Source organism: Gossypium hirsutum, chromosome D02 (genome assembly GCF_007990345.1).
Source record: "Gossypium hirsutum isolate 1008001.06 chromosome D02, Gossypium_hirsutum_v2.1, whole genome shotgun sequence".
Lineage (NCBI taxonomy): Eukaryota > Viridiplantae > Streptophyta > Magnoliopsida > Malvales > Malvaceae > Gossypium > Gossypium hirsutum.
This window is the reverse complement of record NC_053438.1, coordinates 384,749-405,854: the sequence shown is the minus strand read 5'-3', so window position 1 is coordinate 405,854 and position 21,106 is coordinate 384,749. Positions and strand designations below refer to the sequence as shown.

The window sequence follows — 21,106 nt, the reverse complement described above, 5'->3', positions numbered from 1 at the left end:
AAGCGTTTAAGAATTGGGTTGGGATTATATATTGCAGTATCATAATATTTACTTAAGTTTAGTTTGATTCGAATTTTTTTAATAAGTTCTGTTTAAAATTTTCACAAATTTTGAAGAATCTGATTGAGTTCTAATAATTTTAGAAAATCATGGCTCCCGCTACATTGAACTACTGAAAAATTGAGTAGGTTACGGATAACAACGTACGAAGTAATTAGATTATGCATATAAATTGGCATGATAATAAATTTAACGCTTAACGTTTATATTTTTATTAATTTGATCTTCTTCTTTTTTAACTAAATTTGGTCCTTACCTTTTAAAAAGAGTCAAATTGTTCTTTTTAATGGAAATTCTGATTAAAACTTTAACTTTTTTAGTGATATTGGCGTGGTAACTTGCGTAACAGTCAACATACACTTCAAGTTATTATGGCTCTATTTGTCTTATATATTATGTCAGTAAATAATTTAAAATTTATGAAAAAAAAATAAAAATTGAAATTTTAGTCAATATTTTAGATAAAAAAAATCAATTTGACTCTTTTTTAAAAAATTGGTGATTAAATTTTACTATTTCTAAAAGGTTGAAGACTAAATTTGCTTAAAGAAAAGAAGAAAAGAAGAATTATGACCAAATTGACAAAAGACATAAACATTAAAGGCTAAATTTGACATTATGCCATTGAGAGACATAAGAAGTGGCTTGTGCTCTGTTATCTGTACTGATTGCATCGGCGTTGATTATTGGTATGGTTAGCATGTGAAAGTCCCGTTAGTATGTAATCTAGTTTGCGCGTGCATTGGAGTGGTATTGGAAAGAAATTATAAACGTGGATGTTGTGGAATCTAGTCATTGGTGTTGGTTGTAGTACTGATCAGCTGTGTTGAGTTTATTTCGTAGTTGTTTAATGGCAATGAAATAGTATGGCTGATGCTCTGGCAATAGCAGGTATAAGGAGTCCTTTGTTTTTTGAAAGCCGGGAGGTGATTATTGTGGGCTGCATATTAGTTTTGGTTTGACTTGATGTTGATTGTCTCAAGTTGGGTATATTTCAAAGCGAAATATTACTCTAGGAGTTTTTGTAATGTTTTTGTGTTTGAAAGAGGTCGGTATTTTCTAATGTCTTTCTATCTTTGTCATTTTTATATCGACTAATTAGAAAAAAAATTATTAAAATGATAGGTGTTAAATTTCTAAAAGAAAACACTCTTTTTGAAAAAAAAAATCTAGTTGAAAATGGTGTTTCTTAGCTATTTGTATTACTTAATAACATCATAACAAATAGAAAGATGAAATATTTTATTGAGATTAAATCTCAAACAAGATCATAATAGAGGGATGAAAATCACAATTTGACCTTGGCGTATATTGTAATTAGCAGCAACAGCATCCACGACACTTACCGATAGTACTCCGCCCCCTACCAATGTACGGAGAAACACCGAGTCGAAGTTCCCAATCCAACGGCAGCAATCCCTTCATCATCCATCCTTGAATCGAATGAGGAACTCGGGGTCGATAACCGTCTCCTCTGATACTTCCCGGAACTTGTGGTCGACGACGATGAAGGCACAACATTAGCTTTCTTCAACCTCAATACCATTTTCCAAAACAAAGCGTTCAAAAGACCAGATCTCGAGTTTTTTTTTACGGGTTTTGTATTAGACTTGGTATAGTACGACGGTGGAGGAGTTAGTGGAGGAACTAAAGATGTACCGGCGAATGCATGTTTTGGTGTACCAGGCCGAGATTCCCACGTGAAAGGGACGGAACCGGAGGCTCCGCCATGGTAGACCCTGAAAGAATGGTTTCTTCCCATTGAGTTTTGTTTAGATAAAAGCTTGGCAAAGAACTTGCTATCGTTTTCATGCTTGATTTCGAGGGTGGTCTTGTTTTGGGGAAGGGGAAGATCAGTGCTCGTGTTGATGAACATTATGTTTTAATCGGACTTTTTGGACGGTGGTGGTGTTTTTTTTTTGGGGGGGGGGGGTTCAATGGCGATATGAGGAGCTAGATGACGATTGATGAAAGCTTCAGGCTTTATACAGGTTTCATAATATTAAGGGGTTAATTGCACTGAACGTCCTTAAATTATGATCTAAATTTAATTTGGTTTTTAACCTTTTAAGATCGAATCTATCAAGTCATTCCATCAAGCTAATGTTAGCTTTGAATTGATTACTTATTTGAATTGATTCGAAAAAATTGAACAACTGAATTCGATTCATTTAAGATTCGAAAAAAATTAAATTTATTGGAATTATATAGAGTTTTACTTACCCTAATTTTATGAATGTATTAATACCAAATTTTGACGAAAAAAGTATTTACGTTTTTATGAAAGCTCTTAAGAAGTTTAATCATATGAGAGAATATTTGATGGGCCGTTAGTGTATAAGTTTCATACACATAAATAATAATACGATATCATCGTTGGATAAACAAAACAATAGTTGAAGATTTATAAATAAATATTAATAACTTTATTTAAACATAATTATTAATAGTTATAATTAATTAATATTAATTAAATTTAAATAAGAATACATTAAAACGTAGATATTATAGTTTATGTGAAGTTGTGGGTTTTGGGCATCTTCTTCACCCATTGAAGCTTGTGGACCGACCGATGCTGATATGAGAAAAAGCCATTTTGGTCCAATGATTATGATTTTATATTATGATAGTTACACTACTTGAATTGTTATTTATACTCAATTTTGAGAGGAGGCTGTTTTTTTTTTTTTTGGAGAGTTGGTTAATGTGTTGTCGGTTTGAAGTTGATGGATGTCTCGATGGAATTATATTGTTTTAGATTAGGGTTTGTCTCTTGATTTTACGAAAAATTTGAGTGCTTGAAGAGGTGGAGGGTTTAACAAAGTAGGAGTTTCCCGTTAGATTGAACCGCACGTGGCGCCCAACCACCTACTAAGGAAACGTGAGCATTTGCACTTGATAGGGTTTGAACCTATACCCCTTAAATGGCAACAATAGGAATCTATGACATTATTGGCACTCAAGCTTTCTAAAGAGTCCGAGAGACAAAATTCAAACAAAGGACAATACCGATCTATTGAGAGGTTCGTTGGCTCCGGATGGCCAACATTTTGTAGACTTCTCCAAATGGAGTCGGTCTCCCCTCAACAAAAAGCAAACGCCTTGTCGATAAGGGACATGCAAGGTGCACACTCATCTAGCAAATGAAATGTGAGCATTTCCCTATGAGAGGGTTTGAGTCTCCCAACCCATAACTTATAGGTCATATTGAGCTGAGCATGGTACCACTTAAGGTTGTTGGAATCAGACTGGATTGGCCGGTTGGATCAATAATTGACTAGCATATCAGTCTGAACAAAGCTTTTAACTAGATTTTGAGTGAAACACTTGGTACCGGTTGAATCGGTTGTCTTTATTTTTTAAATATATTTTTAAATTTCTATGAATATTTGATAATTTAGTTGATTAAAACCAAATTGATCGATTGAACTGATAGAATTGAAAACTGGTGGTCTAACTGATTCGACTATTAGTCCAGTTTTAAAAACCTTAGTATCACTTGGTCTAGCTCTTTTTTGTTGAAGAGAGCTCAACTCTTCCAAAGAGTTGGCCTTCTAAAATCAACAAACCCCTTAATGAGTTGATATTGTTCCCGATTGAGGTTTTATCTCTAACTCTATAGAGAGCTCAAATGTTGTTAGCTACCTCAAGAGATGGCGCATTCATAGAACATGAGCACTTTATCAAGAAGAACCATGTGTGGGGCATGAGCACAACTCGCCAAGCCCAAGCTTGTGAATTCGTTTTAATGTTTAGTTTAAGGTACCACATAAGTTGGGTCCAATTTGGATGGACCGATTATTTTCTACTTTTTACCCTATCTTCATACACTCCACTTTAATAATATATATTGTAACGGTCGAGTAATAATTAAATTTACGCTGGTAAAAGAAAAAAAAAACACAACGCATGCAACAGTTAAAAGTAAAAAGCTTCTTTGATTTCAACACAATAAATTTGAATAAAAAGAAGATCAATCATTTTAGCTGAATGAGTTTTACTCGATTGATATCTGTATTATTGTCAGTGCAGAATAACGCGAATTTAAGTGTATTGAAATTTATTATCTTCCTATTTATAGGTTGGGGAGGGACTAAAAAACAAATACGATGAATAATTTTTATTCTTTATTTCATACAATTTTAATTTTTTTTTTACTTTTCCTAAAGCTAAAAGAAAATAAACATAAAGCATTGATTGTGTTTGAAACTTTAAGTTGACCAACTAGTTATTAAATTACCATAATTTCTTCCTTTAATTATACATTAAGGAGCGTTTCTTGTCCTCTTTTAAACTATCATTTTTTTCTAAACTAATTAGTTTAAATTAAAAATAGATCATAACGTTACTCTGGGTTTCGAATTCAGCTTTACTTCGATGAATTAAATAGTTATTACAGAGTAAGAATTATTGGGTAATAAAACACGTGCTTAGAGAAAATAATCAAGTCGCTGATTTTATTATTAAACCGTCTTCTGGCGAGAAGGAGGGTATGTAAATAATTGAAAACGTATTTAGGGAGTTATTTGATACTTTTGGATGAGATAAGGTTTCTGGGACTTTTGTTCATTTTAGTTTAATAATTTTTTTCTTACCAAAAAAAATTGGATTAAGAAATTATAAACCATTTTGTTAATAGTATTAAATGTATGGAATTATGGTTTATAATTTCAACCATTTTAATATTGTTTTATCCCTAAATTTTAAAAAATATTTTTAATTGAATTTAATTGAGTCTTTTACTATATTGGGATAAAGCAATATTCAATCCTTGAACTTGAAAATAATTTTCAATTTGATCCTTAAATTTTTTTTGGTCCATATTAGCCTCGAAACTTGGTAAAAATTCTTAATGTGATCCCTAAACTTACATTTTTGTTAAGGTGTAGTGATGATGCGGCACAATCTTAGATTGCCACGTTATTATACCTTAATATAATTCAAGTTTTGGGACTAAATTGAAAAAACCTGTCGAGTTTCAAGACCAATGCAGACAAAACAATCAAGGACCAAAATGAAAAAATTGTCAAGTTTACTTTATCCCTCAAATTTAAGAAATTAACGACAATTTTTAAAAATAAAATAAAGGCAAAGAAAAAGAAAAAGAAAATCTCAACCGTCCAACACTCAAAAAATAAGGTTCTTGTCCTTTTAAAGTCCGTTAAGATTTATTGCCGTTGAAAGCACTGTGTCCCCCCATATTGCCCCCACACACGCTTTAAATTTCCCATTCCCCATAAAGGGCACCCACCAAAAACCAAAATCCCCGCTTTTTTTACCTCACAACTCCACCTAACTCATCGCAATTTTCTCCAAACATCGAGGACATTTATGTCAATAAAAGAAAAAAACTCAAAATCTTCCCTTTTTCTTCTTCAGTCTCATAGTTCATTACCGTTCCCTCTTTTATAGCACTGTCGCTTTGTATTTTCCATACAGTAGCAAAAAACGAAACCCCCCACAAAAACCAAACATTATTAAGTTCTTCGCAGATTTTAAGGTGTTTTAGTGTTCTTTTTTATTTAGGATTCTGGGTTTTGTTTATTTTTTGTAATGGAAGTGGAAAGCTGTGAAATTGGTGGTGGTGGTGTTTCAGCCACCAAAACCGGTGGTTTGTGCGGTGGTGTAAGAGCTGAGATCGATACTTCGGCACCGTTTGAATCAGTTAAAGAGGCTGCTTCTCGATTTGGTGGAATCGGTTATTGGAAACCCTCTCAACCTAAGCTCATGTCTGAAACTGAGGTAAAAATAAAATCTTGGTTTTTATTTTTGGTTCTTTTTAAGGAAAATGTTACTGGGTTTCATGTTTTTTTTTTGTTTAAATTTTCAATGTGGGTTCATAAAGTTCTTAACTTTGAAAATTTTAATGCACTATCTGGCTGTCAAATTTGTGTTTTTTTTTTCATATTTTTGCTTAAATTCTTGCTTTGAGGTAAAATAAATGGTGGAAAATCAGAATAATAAGTGTTTAGAAACGAATAGTCCACTGTATTTTGCTTAATGCAGCTAAAAAAAATTAAGCTTTTCATTGTTAAATTAAATCTTTTAGGGTTGTTTTGTATGGATTTTGCTGTCTTATACATAAATACATTATGTATGTATGTTTGAATGTATGTATGTATCATTGTTTACTAGGTTTCATTATGGCTTCTTTATACTATAACTTTGAAGTTGTTGTTGTAGCCTTCTTGTTAGTTCAATGATACATATAGATGGATTTTGCTGTCTTATAAACACGTATATATACATGTATACATTCGTACATACATATATATGTATGTATCATGTTTCATCATGACTTCTTATTACTGTAACTTCGAAGTTTGTTGTTGTAGTCTTCTTGTTAGTGCAATGATACATATATATGGATTTTGCTGTCTTATAAAGACATATATATATACATATATACATGCATGCAAACATACATATGTATCATTGTTTACTAGGTTTCCTCATGGCTTCTTTATTACTGTAACTTTGAAGCTTGTTGCTGTAGTCTTCTTGTTAATGCAACAGCTTTTATAATATGAGTTGTCTCGAAGGCCCTCTAGTTTCAATTGATTGATGTTTCGATTTTAAACTTTTTTCATGTTCATTGAATGTTTCGCAGCATGATGGGGAAGAAGTTGACATTGCGAAATTGGAGGAACAAGCGGCGAAACTGGAGAAAGATCTCATTGTTAAAGAAAGAGAAACGTTGGATGTGCTGAAAGAACTCGAAACAACGAAATTAACCGTCGAAGAACTAAAATTAAAGCTGAAGAAAGAAGCATCCGAAGTGGATGTGAAGAACACGGATGCTGAGAAAGAGAATCGTTGTGGTGGCCATCCGAACTTGGTGGGAAGTTTAAGCCCCTGTCCTTCGGCAGCTCCGGGTTTAATCTTGATGGAGTTGAAACAGGCGAAACTGAACCTTTCGAGGACAACTAATGATCTTGCTGATATTCGAGGTTCGGTGGAATCACTAAACAAGAAATTAGAGAAGGAAAGGAATTCTCTCGAAAGGACTCGAGAGAGGCTAAGTCAGAATTCTTCAAAGATATCGTCGCTCGAAGAAGAGTTAACTCAAACAAGACTGAAACTGCAAGTAGCAAAAGAGGCTGAAATCAAAACCGGGGTTGATAATCCTTTGGATATATCAAGGGAACTTCAAAGACTAAGTTCTGAAGCTGAGCAATTCAAGAAAATAGGACAAGCAGCGAAATCGGAGGTTTCAAGAGCAGTATCCGAGGTTGAACAGACTAAAACGAGAATAAAAACGACTGAGATGAGGATACTTGCTGCTAAGAAAATGAAGGAAGCTGCCCGAGCCGCTGAAGCTTTGGCTCTTGCTGAGATAAAAAACCTTTCGCGCAAGGAGAGCTTGTCTGGAAATCCTGTGCAAAAAGCCGAAGGGGTGACTATTTCATATGAGGAGTACTCTGCCTTGATGTCCAAGGCACAAAATGCCGAGGAACTTTCTAATAAGAAAGTAGTCGATGCTATGGTCCAAGTTGATGAAGCAAATGTTTCGAAAATGGAAATCTTGAAGAAAGTAGAAGAGGCCACGGAGGAAATTAAAACGAGTAAGAAAGCCTTGGAAGAAGCATTAAACCGGGTAGAAGCTGCGAACAAAGGCAAGCTGGAAGTCGAGGAAGCTCTTCGGAAATGGAGATCTGAGCATGGTCAGAAACGACGATCCTTACACAACCCTACCAAGTTCAAGAATTCGTACCCATCTCACAATCGAAAAGATTCTCGTTTATTCGACGTGAATGGATTGAATCTGGTTAACGATGGTCCAACCCCGGTTTTGAAACCAACCCTATCCATAGGTCAAATACTTAGCCGAAAGTTGCTTCTTCCTGAAGACTTTGAAACTGAGATGCTAGCAGAGAAAGGCACTGTGAAAAGAAAAGTGTCATTGGGTCAAATGCTCGGCAAACAAAACGGTGATTACATAATCAACTCTCAGAAAACCGAGAGAGAAACCAGTCACAAACAGTTCTCAGGAAAAAGGAAGAAGTTCGGGTTTGCTCGGTTTTCCCTCCTTTTAGCTAAACAAAATAAGAAAAAGAAGAAGCCAACTCTCAACTTGAGGTAGATGCTGTGAGATATATATATATATTATATAAGTGAAGCACTAACTCTATTAATTACTTGTATTGTTTGACCTCATTTCTCTTCAAAGCTTCATGCTTTTTATGTTATGTTTGTTTAGGTTCTTCTGTAGGCCATGTCCGCCATGTTTGAATATCATGTTTGCCCAACTTAAATGAAATATGACTTGAATGTTGTGCCATTTTATGCATCTGTTTACTTTGCCATAGTTTCGTAAATGTTTGAGATTTGAATCTTAGACATGTTTGATGTCATGATAACCGTGTAAATCGATTAAGCATATCAACTAGTGTTGGATCTTGGAAGAGTGAATACAGGTTAGGAATTTTAGAGATGATATTGTTAATAATCACAAACCTCAAAAGGATTAATCTTTATGGACTGCAAAAGGATTAAGCTCATTAACATCAAGTACTTCAAAGGTAAAAATACCATGGAGATCATTGCACTAAGAATTTGATTGCAATTGGCTCTCTTTATGTTAGAACAAAGAGCAAATTTATCATTTCTATTAAAAATTTTATCATTTCCTACTGTTAAAAACTAGCATGATTAATGCACGTGTTCCTTATGGTAACGTACATGGATTAGTTTTTAACCGTAAAAATGGATGAAATTTTTAACAGAAAGACCAGTTTGCTCTTTAATTTAACGTACTGATACTAATTTACTTATTTTTTTAGTATGATCCAACTCTTAGTACAAGGATTTTTTATGGTACTTTTACCGTACCTTATTCTACATGAGGATGATAAGCAATGGGGATTGCAAACAGTTCATGTTTTCTTCTTATTGACAAACCAAGAGCCTCTGTCATGTCCAAATCTTCAGGCTTCATTCCATTTGGAAGTTTCCAATCAAAGTGATACAACAAGTTTGCAATTGGCAACTCAATGTTGCTCAAAGCAAATGAAATACCGGGACATATCCTTCTACCGGCACCGAACGGTATGTATTTGAAATCCGTTCCTTTAAAATCAATTGAATTATCAAGGAACCTTTCAGGACAAAATGTCTCGGCATTATCCCAATGCTTAGGATCTTTTCCGATCGCTCCTGCATTAACGAGGACTTTAAATTTGGCGGGTATATCGTAACCGTCGAGCCGACAATCCTTGCGGCATTCTCTTAGTACTAGAGGCACAGCAGGATGTAGCCTTATGGATTCTTTGATGACTGCTTTCACGTACTTCAGCTCATGAATGCTTCCTTCATCTACATATCCTTTGCCGGTAAATACCCGTCTTACCTCGTTCTTCGCCTTTTCCATAATCCCGGGGTTTTTCAGCAGTTCTGCCATTGTCCATTCCACAGTTATCGACGATGTTTCACTCCCGGCACTGAACATGTCCTGAAAGTGGAGAATGGAGTCTTACTAAGCAATTATGCATACTATGCTACAAATGAAAAACAAAAACTCGAAAACTGACCAAGATGATTGCTTTGATGTTGTCAACCGATAGAGGAAACTCGAGCTCACTGTTTTCTTGAAGATCTAAAAGAATATCAACCAAATCTTTCATTTCTTCACTGTCGCCACCGTATATTTTCCTTCTCTCTTGGTGCTCGGCAATGATGTCCTCGAGTATCCTATCGGCTTCCTTATGCAGCTTCTCGAATTCGAGTCTCCCGCTAAGTAATTCGAGCAGTTTAAGAGATGGGAACATATCGGCAATACTGAACCTTCCCGATAACTTACTAACTCGAGTGATGATCGATATGAAAGCTTCTTGATCTTTGCATTTCTCACTGAAAGCTGCTCTTGATGTTACCCCATATGTCAACGAGAAAATCTTTTTGCTAAGATTGATACCTGAACTACTCCCCCATAAAGCGATCGAGTTGATAAAACTCGACACCTCCTCTTCTCGAACTTTCCGGAATGATTCGACACGTTTCGGGCTTAAAAGCTCAGTAACGCAGATTTTCCGTAGGTGTCTCCAATAACTACCGTAAGGCGAGAAAACGATGTTTGTTGAATCGTAAGACATGATCTTAGAAGCTAATATGGTAGGCCTTGAAGCAAAGCTGATATCGTTGGTTTTCAAAGCCTCTTCGGCTAATTCCGGTGACGATATTACGATATACGAAATGGACCCGGTTTTGAGATGGATCAAAGAACCATATGTTTTAGCCATGTTTGCTAATGTTTGGTGAGGCAATGAACCAACCAGTTGGTGCATGTTACCTATCAAAGGTAGCTTCCATGGCCCTGGAGGTAACTTTTTCACTGGTTTTTTGGGTTTTAGTAGATGAACTATGACCAGAATCATGAACAAGGATATGATTATGTTGATCATGATGAACATAAGTGATAACAAACATGTAATCTACACACATACATATGTATATGAGTGTGTGCGTGTCGGTATGGGGAATCAAATCAATCCAAGGAAGCTGTCGTATAGATAAGTACAAAGCAAAACCAGCACTCCAAAAATTTATGGCGTCTTGAACTAATAACATTTAATAAAGCAACCCCATTTTCGTTTATTTGAATTTAGGATAAAGAAAACAAGTACAAATACCTACAAATAAGGCACGATTTTCTGAATAACTACACAAAAGCTTTGCTCAGCAGCACTGACTAGCAACAGTGGACCTAAATAAAAAAATATGTATGTTGTCGAAAAATGGTTGGTGTAGAGTAGAGGAGTTTATAGGCGGGGTTGGGCTTAGGTATGAGATTAATATGGGTTTAATTATGATATTAACACATTTTAAATTAAGCTCAAGTTAATTAATACTTATAAATGGTTAATTTAAATTTATTTTAAATTCGATTCATTTTATTTTTTTAAAAATAAAAATATATTTATATTGTTTTTAATTTAATATTTTTTATTTATTAAGATTTTGGATGAACTACAACCAAGATCACTAACTTATTAATAAATTTAAGTTTTGATCACTTCAAAAGGTTATAAAATGGTCACTGAACTATTCGAAAGTTTTTATTTAAGTTTTTATTCGAAAGTTCTTCCCCTTTGTTTACCGTTCATTATTTTTCATAAAATAACTTTGAACATCATGAATTTGCAAGCCAAAATCCAAACAGCTTTCTTCTTTAATCTTCGACACTGATCGTCAGATTGACTTAAATTTAAGTTATGTTCTTCTACTCGTTGATGGATACTAATCCCTGGTACTAATCGTCGAATCGTCGCTCGGAGCTCAATAGCCAAGCCTCTTTTTTTTTTTAAATAACAAACTTATGACTTAAATAAAAACTTTCGAATAGTTCAGTGATCATTTTGGAACTTTTGAAGTTAAGTGACCAAAATGTAAACTTACTACTAGAGTTTAGTGACATTAGATGTAGTTTACTATTAAAATTTTGTATGGGCAAACTACCATAATAGTCACTTTTGTTTCCCTCAGGTAACATTTTAGTCATTTTAGTCACTAAGCCATTAATTGCCATTAACGGTGTAACAGTAAGCTGGTATGGCACATTAAATCATAATTTTAAACAAAAATTTTAGGTTAAATTATACAATTGGTCCCCATATTTTTTTTGTTTTAAGCAATTTTTTATGTTCTTTTAACTTTTTTTTTGTTTATTCTCTTCTGCTTCTCCTTCTATTTCCCTTCTTTCTCCATCTTTTTTAACTTCAAAGAAAAAAAATTAAATTGCTCAAAACAAAAAATATATAGGAATCAATTGCATAATTTAACCTAAAATTTTCATTTGAAATAATGATTTAACGTGCCATATCAGCTTACCATTACACCATTAATGACAATTAACACTCAATTACTAAAATGTTACAATATGATAACATAAGTGACTAAAACATAATATTTTAAATATAAGTGACTAAAACATAACTTGAGGGAAACAAAAGTGACTATTTTGATAGTTTACCTATTTTATATATAGTCATCTTAACATTTTTTTTAACTTTAATTTTTGTATTATAAATTACATAAATATAAAACATTACAGACTTATAAAAAAGATCGGGTTGGGCATGGGTCTTGAATATTCAAGCTTGAACCCATACCATATTTTAAATTAACTTAATTTTTTTGTCTAAACTTATTTTTCGAGCTTAATATTTTTACTCAAACTTTCTTAAAATTCTAGCCATCCTTCAGACTCAGACAAATAGCTTGACTCGTGAACAAATCTAATGGAGACAGTTGAATAGTGATGTCGAGTGTTACAAGCAATCGTGACTCTAAAAATGTGTTGTTTGAACTTGAGCAGGCTATGGGTTCACTTAGTAAATGACTTATATGTTATAATTCATGTGCATGAGTGGCTCTCACTCTACAACCTGTTTAGGTAGAAATGACATTTTGAAAATTTTTTACCGAAAAATATTGAGTAATATTTTCTCGTATCATATTTGTGACAGTGGGTTTGTCGCTATAAAGCTGGAATGAAAATGGCCGTTGAAGGATCTTCCATGGCTCTCCATTATTGGACTTCTTGCAACAAACATCATTTGCTTGCATGATATCCAATAACCCCATTGAATTAGTTGATAAGGTTTTTTTTTTTTTTTTACTAAAAGTGGTTGATTGGGTAAACGGTAAAATATCGTGAAGGTTTCTATCTGTAAATTGATTTTCCTGTTAAATATTTTATTTATTTATATAGTTAAAAATTGGTCCTTTCATGTTAGAATGGGGTATACGTACTGTTTAATTATTCTATTAGCTACACCATATTTCTACTGTAGAAATTGATGAATTTTTTAATAAAAATGATCAGTTTACTCTTTTATCTAATGTGCAGAGATTAATTTATTATTTTTTGAGTAAATGGAGTAAAAAACAATCTAACTCCTAGTACAAGGGGATCATTTTTTTTTCATAAAATTTCTTTAAGCATTACAAATCTATGAATCAAAATCTAAACAACTTTATTCTTTGATTTTCGACACTAATCGTTAGATCAATTTAGGTCTACGGTATGTTCTTCTACTTGTAGACAAGTACTAATCCACCATACTGATCGTTCAATTTTCTCTTGTGGCTTGTTAGCTGGACTTCAAAAAAAAAATTAATAGAAATGTAACACCCCAAAAATTGTTGTCATAAAAGTGGTATTAAGTTGAAATTATGTGTAGTAGATTTCTTGATAAAAGGAAGGGTGTTGGACTTCAAAAGAAGTTGAATCAATAAGTATGACATGACATATTAATTTAAGGTAGGGACTAAATCGTAAAAATGTGAAAGGCCTTAGTGTAAATATTCAAAATTCATTGAGTCAATATAAATATGAAAAAATTGAAGGACCAAAAAGGAAAATAGCCAAAAGGAAGGAAGGACTAAAGGGTAAAATAAATTGGAGAATGAGAGACTAAATTGCATAAGTGAAAAAAATAAGAGGGATTAAATTACAATTTTACAAAAAGGGAGAAATGAAACAAAAGTGAATATATTTTACCAAATTGAAATTTTACCAAAATATATAAAATTTTGTCCAATAACGAAAAATATTTTACACGAAGTCAATCAAACACCAAAAAAATATAATATTTTTCAAAAAACTATTCCATTTTCCAAAAATTATTTTTCGAAGCTGTTTTCAGCCAATCAGACAAGCCCTTAATCTTGAGTCATTTCAAATTTACGTTATTTAAAAAAGTTTGAGTTTGTTTGCATAGATGTCGGTATGTTTAAATATTATCAATATTTAGTCCTTGAACTTGACAAATTTTTTCACATTGATCCCTAAACTTTTCTTTCACATTAGTCTCGGAGCTTGACAACTTTTTTTTATTTGATCCACAAACTTAGATTTCGTTAAGGTACAATGACATGACACTTTAACACTATACCGCTAGTGGCGTTTTAAACTCCACAAGCAGGGCTACGGGGTTGACAATATTTTATAGGAATAAAGTAAAATATTAAAAAAAATAAACACATAGTAATTTTTTAAAGCTACTTGTGAAATAAAAAAAATACATTATCAATATACTAAATATTAATCATATATATATATAAATAATTTTTGGAATTTTTTATATTTTATATAATTTTTTAAAATTTCCAGATAACGACGTGACATAATGCTAGAGTATCATTTCATCATACCTTAACGAAATCCAAGCCTAAGGATCAAAGTGAAAAAATTACCAAGTTTTAGGACCAATACAAACAAAAAATATTTAGGGATTAAATTGGAGATATTATCAAATTCAAAGACTAAAGATGATATCGACCGCAGGGTATCAAAACCTCGAGAAAGGATGAGCTTTAAGAATAGGCGAAGGCAATTCGGAGGCTTTGCCCAATTCAACACTCAAAAAAGGGAATAATTTTCGTATCCATTCAATCTTTCTGCCGCTGACCATTCTTTCCTGAGGGTAAAAGATCACTTTTTTCTTCAATTATTTCCTTTATTTCCGTTCAACTTCCATAGATCTTTTATTATCTTAATCTGGGTTTATTTTAATTTGACAATTATTTTCTAATTGCTTGTTTAATTCCATGCTTTCACGGGTTTTTCTTCTTTTTCTTTGTTGATTAGCTTTTGGTTTCTGTTTCATCTCATGTTTAGGGTTCATCATGTGCAATTTGAAGACCCAAATCAGAATATGCTATTGTTATAAGATTAATTATTAAGAATGGTTGTTGGATATTATCTGTTTTTGAATAGTTTGATTAGTTTAATCTTTGTTGATATAAAATTCAAGTTATGGAAGCGGAAGGTGGTTCACACGGTGGTGTAGAGAACCGAAGTAGAGTTGATAGGTTTTGGGTGGTTGAGTCAAGCTATATCTTCCTTGACCGTATAGGTGTTGAACCGATGGGAAGTTATTAGCAGAGTCATGGAGGGTCTTAACCTTGGAAGTGGTTGGGAGGTTTCTGTCCCCACGTGGGTTCAAATGTGATTGGTGAAGTCCCGTGTGCTATGCTTGTAAGGTTCTGTTTTTGGATGGTTTGATTAGTTTCATATTTGTTGATACAAAATTCTAGTTACGGAAGAGGGAGGAGGTTCACATGCTGGTGTCGAGAACCTTATTGACGTTAGGTTTTGGATGGTTGAGTCAAACTATATATATGTATATCATCCTGGATCAATCCATCATAATATAGGTGTTGGACCAATGGGAAGTTAATAGCTGAGTGATGGAGGGTCTTAACATGTGTGCTTGGAAGTGATTGGGAGGTCTGCTGTCCCCATGTGTGTTCATATATGATTAGACTTTCTTTTAGTAGTTTGATCTCCATGTGTTTGGCTAAGAGATTTCTTTCGGGTGTAGTTGTTGGGTGATCCTGATGTGCTAGGACTATCTCTTAGGCAAAGTGATTAGGTGAAGCGTGGTGGTTTTCGAGCTTTCTTGGTGTTAGGCCCAACAATCTTATTTTGGTGTTTGGCCTCGGTTGTACATAGCTTGTTAGAGTTTTGGTTGTTTTGGCCCCAACTATCGAGTGATTTTATGTATTAGTTTTAAGGATATCGAGTGTTGTTATTATATAATCTTTTAGCTTCTTTTATGCTAGTATAGAAGACATCGACTTTTCCTTTCTTTAGCATTATGGGAAACTCATGCTATTTAATGAAAAACTCCAGGCATTATGGATGCGAGATTTGGGCTCTTGTTCCTCTTCATGTTGGGTGCTACTTGGGCATGTAACGCCCGACAACTAGAAGTTGTTGAGATAGAAATCTCGGATCCATCAGGTAAATTCTCTTAATTTCTTTTTCCTAGTAGCTGGGGAGGGTGGATTTTTATGCTGCGGGGGAGGCTTTAATAGTAAATTAGCCCTTAAACTATATCACAATTCCTGAGAAGTGATCCATAAAGTTTAATTTTGCCCCAGTTTACATAAAAGCAATATCAACCAATAAGAATGTGACACATGGTACATTCTTATTGGATGTTGTACATATTTTGGTAAAACAGGACAAAATTGATAGTTTAGGACCACTTTGGGAAAAGAAAGAACTTTAATGACCAATCTAGGAATTGGGGTATAGTTTAGAGGACAAAATTGATAGTTTAATGACCCGGAATTCTCGGTTCAGTTGTCCAGGTAAACTGGAGGCAAGATGAAAAAGTGATAGAAACGGTTGCTCGGAACGACAACGTGTGCACCTTGTGTGAGCAATTTACTACTGAGGCAGTTGATTACCTTTCACAGAATAAAATGCAGACTGAGATAATTGAGATTCTTCACAAAAGTTGCTCCCGTTTACGAGCTTTTGAGCCCCAGGTAAAAGCATAAAACATTATGGAATTCTTGTTCTTCCTTCCTTCCGTTCTCTTCTATTCTCTTCCTAAATTCGAGAAATACTAAATTAATCACTACCTGATTTATACTGCACAGTGCATTACACTTGTGGACTACTATGCACCTCTCTTCTTCTTGGAAATATCTTCGGTACAACCTCAAGATTTCTGTACAAAGTTCAACCTTTGTCAAAAAGTTGCACTTATATCTTCACAATTCCGCGAAGATAGTTGTAGCATGTGCCACCGTGCTATTTCCGAAGTACTAATGAAGTTGCAAGATCCCGATACAAAGGTGTGATCTTAATACGTATTTGATATGAACATACATGCAAGTAGTTTTTCCTTTTGGTTGAATTAGTATAGTGTAGGTAAAAGTACCATGAATGTCTCTATACTAAGAGTCAAATTGTATTGTGGCCTTTTTACTAAAAAATGGGCAAATTAGTCTCTGTATATTAAATCAAAGAGCAAATTGATCTTTTCTGTGAAAATTTCATCTATTTTTACTGTTAAAAACTGGTTCTTGAGGTACACGAGCCATGCTAGTTTTTTATTAGTAAAAATAAATGAAATTTTCAGCAGAAAAGATCAATTTGCTGTTTGATTTAACGTTCAGGGATTAATTTGTCCATTTTTTAGTAAAGAGGCGAAAATGCAATCTGACAATTAGCTCGAGACTAATTCATAATACTTTAACCGTATAATGTATGATTAGCTCGAGACAAATTCATACACACTTTTTATTGAAAAAGTTCTTGTTTTAATGTGAGTTGTCTCCTTTTGTTCATCGGTGCCAGTTGGAGATACTCGAGCTTCTTTTGAAAGGATGTAATTCAGTGCAGAACTATGTGCAAAAGGTGAGTGTAATCAGTTTCAGACTTCGACTCATCGAGCTTTTGCTTTTTTCTTTTTTATTGGTTTTGTTCTGCTAAACACTTAAACCTGCCGTTGTGGTGTTCTTTTTTTCAGTGTAAGCGGTTGGTTTTCGAGTATGGGCCATTGATCCTCACAAATGCCGAGCACTTCTTGGAAACTACCGATGTTTGCACCATACTTCATGCCTGTGATGGTGGAAAGCAAGAATCAGTGGCAGATTCTTGATTTTATTTTATGAAAACCACAAAGGATATTTTGTTGTAATATAGTGTATATATATAAAAGTAAAACATTTTAATCCCAGGTTTGCAAATTGTGTGTTGAACGAATTATAAATATTGAAAATGTTATGTATTTCCTCGAATTTGAGCAACTTAATGATCAACCTGATCCCAGATATATGCCATGACTTTAAATGTGCTTTGCTCATTTAATCTCCCAACTAGGTTGATGGATAATATTCTGAATGTTTAGGGTGTCTAGCTGATTTAATTGTAAATGAGAAAATGTAATATATTACATATTTTTTATAATATGATTATGACTAAACCAAATTAAACTGAAGAAATTAATTGAAAGTAATGGAACTAATTAAAATGGATCAAAATTGCCAATTAAATCTTGATCAATTAGACGTGAGTTTGAATTCATTAAAACGTATTATTTATGGATTTATGGATTGAGAGCCATAAGTAGTTCTAGATATTGTATAAAAAAATTGATATAATGAAATTGTTAAAAAAATAAAGTTCAAGCAACTTTTAGAAATGAATTAACATTAAATTAAAGGGACATGAAAATCATAATGTCAAAAACCAGCTTAGTTCATTTAAACATAATGATTATGCTTTAAAAACAACTCATCCATTTAAATCAGTCTCCCAAAATCCAAGTCTAGATTTGAAAATTTGGATACCTTTCAGAAATAATAAACAGCTAGCTACTTGCGCAACATAAACATTAATAAAGTAACAAAACGGAGATAAGAGGAAGTGATCAACGAAGCCTCCTAGCTTCCCTCTCAGACTCGAGCAAGGTGAGAATATCTCCCTCCCTGACCGGTCCCTTCACGTTCCTCATAATAAAACGGTTCTGATCATCCAAAAACTTGACTCTCACTTGAGTCACTTGACCTCTCGATCCCGTCCTTCCCATAATTTTCACCACCACGGCAAACTTAATTTGTGAATCCATCCTGCAAACAACCATGCAGCATTGTTAAATAATAATAAAATAATCTAAACTAATCAGTGTTTGATTGAAACAAATAAACAGAGTTTAACTAGAAAATTATTTCTCAAATTTGACTGAAAATAGGAGTTATACCTAACAACAACATTATTTGTTGTAAAATTGAAAACCCATTACACCAAATTGGATAGATAATGCACCAGCAAAGCAGCATAAGTTCATGAAGATCCTTACACTTACAGTTTTGCAAATTAACAGCAGACTTCAACAGATAACCAAGTAATCTACTCTTCAAAACAGATTTAACACGACCATTGCAGATTCAATTTAACCCCGTTATGCCAAATTTGATAAAAAAAAGCTTCGGCAAAGCAGCATGGTTCATTGAGATCAATACACTTTCTACTTTGCAAATTAACAGCATGCTTCATGAGATAATCAAGTGATCTACTCTTAAAAACAAATTAAACAGTACTACTGCTGAATTTATTTAATGAAACACTTGAAAAGGGACCTCAAAAAAAGATTATTGATCATGAATTAGAAAACTCATTTCACCGAATTTGACAGAAAAACGCTTCAGCAGAATCGGCAACGGTTCATTAAGATTCATACACTTTCATCACATATTGGCAGCATGGCTCAACAGATAATCTATTGCTGATTAATCTTAATAAAAAAACAACTTATTTCTTCCATAAACAAAGAAAAAAAAAAGAGATGCCAAAGAAATTTATAAACAGCGAAACAACAATAGATCTGACCTTAAATGCAACTAAAGGAAACTACAAAAAAGCTGATCCGGAATAGATAAAACGGACCTTAAATTTGGCTAAGTACGAGGCCAACGACACGGTAGCGGCTGCTGCTTGTGAATTTCAGAGTAAGGGGATGCTAAAAGCCCTAGAATTAGGGTTTATATAGGCAAGTTTTTGAAATGACTATATTCAAGGGGATTTGGGCTTGTTGCCAGAGGCTGCTAAAATGGAAATTTTCAATTTAGGCCCATGAACCTTTTTTTTAAATTTTAAATTATTAAAGATAAAATTGCACTTTGGCCTCCCTAAAATTATAAAAATTTAATTTAATCTTTTAAAAATTATAAAGATATAAACTATAAAAAATTAAAATTTTATTCAGCCCCACTAAAAATTTATTCTGGCTTCACCCCTGCTTGTAACTTGGGATATTACGGTCCACTTAGGGCTTTAGAGACATATAGACAGGTGTAGGTGACAGTCCTTTAAAATAGTCAACTCCTTATCCCATAGCACGATCCTTCCTTGTGTAACTAGAAACTCTTTTCATTTCTTTGCTCTTTACCTCTTCCTTTGAAAAGCAACGAGATAAAGCTTCTGCTGCAGTCTCAGATCTGATGGTGCGTTTTATAGTGAATCTTGTTAACTTCTTATGAGCTCTTCCAAAGTGTGCGTTTAAAGTAGTAATACTTGGGTACTCTAATGTTACCCTATTCCCAAACTTCTTCGATCACTTTGATAACTCAGACCAACTTTAGTTTTTTAGTGTTTCGGGTGAAAGATTTGAATTATCAATTTTATATATATATTTAAGAGATAAATATAGTTTTTATCTAAAAGTTGTATTTGCTTTCAACAAAATTAATAAAAAGAAAAGAAGAAATAATTTGAATATGAAAAGATGCATCCAGAGGGGTGAATATATTAGTTTTACATGCATGTTGAGCACTAAAGTAGTGGTATATAGACTTTTTCCACATTAAAACCTTGTGAAATAAATAGGTACTTGTTGGTTCACAATATAAATTCACCAATAAAATGGGGAATGGAGAAGTGAGTGGATTTGATTGGATGATTGGTGGACGATCCTAGTGATAGTTCTAGTACAGTCATTGCAAGAGCAACTAAGAAAATGAGAAGGCGACCGGAGTCATCACAAGAAGTTGAGACGATTTGTAAATTGAGGGTTAAGTTTTAAAATTATGACTAAATCAATATAATATGTAGAAGTTGAAAGTTAAATTTATCATTATATCGCTTTTTCAACTACCACGCCACCCTCCCGTTAATGTAATTAACGAAAATGGATAAAATAATCCATAACTGGATGATCAAAAAAGAAAATAATCCATAGTTCGGTGACATGTGGTGTAGTTTACCTCTTTTTGAAATACATCATTGCATATTTATAATTTTAAATATCTGCGTTGTCAATAAAGCTGTGATAAAAAATTAAACTTTGGGGGCCATGGCCCCCTTGGGCCTTAACGTGGCTCTGCCACTCCCTAAATAATTATTAAAATTTTAATTTTTATAACAAATTTTTAATACATAATAAAAAAACATCTTTCATTGTGTATTGAAGAAAAAAACAACAAACACGTGTGTAGAGAGATATTGTAAGAGGAAATCTAATTTAGTTTATAAAAGCTCTTTAAGAAGTAAAGAAACTAAGGAGTTGAGATGTATAACAATCACTTCTTTATAACAATCAAAATCTTGGATAAAACTGAGGTAATAATGTGTCTACTACTCTAGCACGTCTCTAGTCTGCTGCTATAGCATGTTTTTTTTTTAAAGAGTTTTTTAGTTTGGTTATCTTGGTTTTGGCAACAATGGTAATTAGATAGGAGTGTTTTCCTTTCCAATCAGGTTGGTTTTGATATGTGTTTATGGAGAATGAATTGGCTGGCTTATCGT

At 33.4% G+C, this 21,106-nt stretch overlaps 5 protein-coding genes across 5 annotated transcripts; 2 read left to right on the top strand and 3 right to left on the bottom strand.

Annotated features, from left to right (window-relative positions):
* Positions 1 to 1,423: 1,423 nt before the first annotated feature.
* LOC107960773 (uncharacterized) lies at positions 1,424 to 1,936 on the bottom strand. The gene has a single exon (XM_016897056.1). The coding sequence runs from the start codon at positions 1,934 to 1,936 to the stop codon at positions 1,424 to 1,426; it is 513 nt and encodes a 170-aa protein (XP_016752545.1).
* Positions 1,937 to 5,239: 3,303 nt separating this feature from the next.
* On the top strand, positions 5,240 to 8,341 carry LOC107903558 (WEB family protein At2g38370). Its single transcript, XM_016829642.2, has 2 exons — positions 5,240 to 5,802; positions 6,671 to 8,341. Exons 1-2 carry the CDS (start codon positions 5,614 to 5,616, stop codon positions 8,141 to 8,143), a joined length of 1,662 nt encoding a protein of 553 aa, XP_016685131.1. The 5' UTR covers positions 5,240 to 5,613; the 3' UTR covers positions 8,144 to 8,341.
* Positions 8,342 to 8,802: 461 nt separating this feature from the next.
* On the bottom strand, positions 8,803 to 10,676 carry LOC107903568 (cytochrome P450 71D10). Its single transcript, XM_016829653.2, has 2 exons — positions 9,591 to 10,676; positions 8,803 to 9,511 (listed from the first exon to the last, which is right to left on the bottom strand). Exons 1-2 carry the CDS (start codon positions 10,467 to 10,469, stop codon positions 8,894 to 8,896), a joined length of 1,497 nt encoding a protein of 498 aa, XP_016685142.2. The 5' UTR covers positions 10,470 to 10,676; the 3' UTR covers positions 8,803 to 8,893.
* A 3,660-nt stretch (positions 10,677 to 14,336) lies between these two features.
* On the top strand, positions 14,337 to 17,601 carry LOC107903579 (prosaposin). The gene is made up of 6 exons (XM_016829676.2): positions 14,337 to 14,486; positions 15,698 to 15,808; positions 16,154 to 16,341; positions 16,456 to 16,653; positions 17,159 to 17,218; positions 17,331 to 17,601. Exons 2-6 carry the CDS (start codon positions 15,703 to 15,705, stop codon positions 17,460 to 17,462), a joined length of 684 nt encoding a protein of 227 aa, XP_016685165.1. The 5' UTR covers positions 14,337 to 14,486; positions 15,698 to 15,702; the 3' UTR covers positions 17,463 to 17,601.
* A 439-nt stretch (positions 17,602 to 18,040) lies between these two features.
* On the bottom strand, positions 18,041 to 18,432 carry LOC107903587 (40S ribosomal protein S28). The gene has a single exon (XM_016829685.1). The coding sequence runs from the start codon at positions 18,429 to 18,431 to the stop codon at positions 18,234 to 18,236; it is 198 nt and encodes a 65-aa protein (XP_016685174.1). The 5' UTR covers position 18,432; the 3' UTR covers positions 18,041 to 18,233.
* Between the last annotated feature and the right edge of the window lie 2,674 nt (positions 18,433 to 21,106).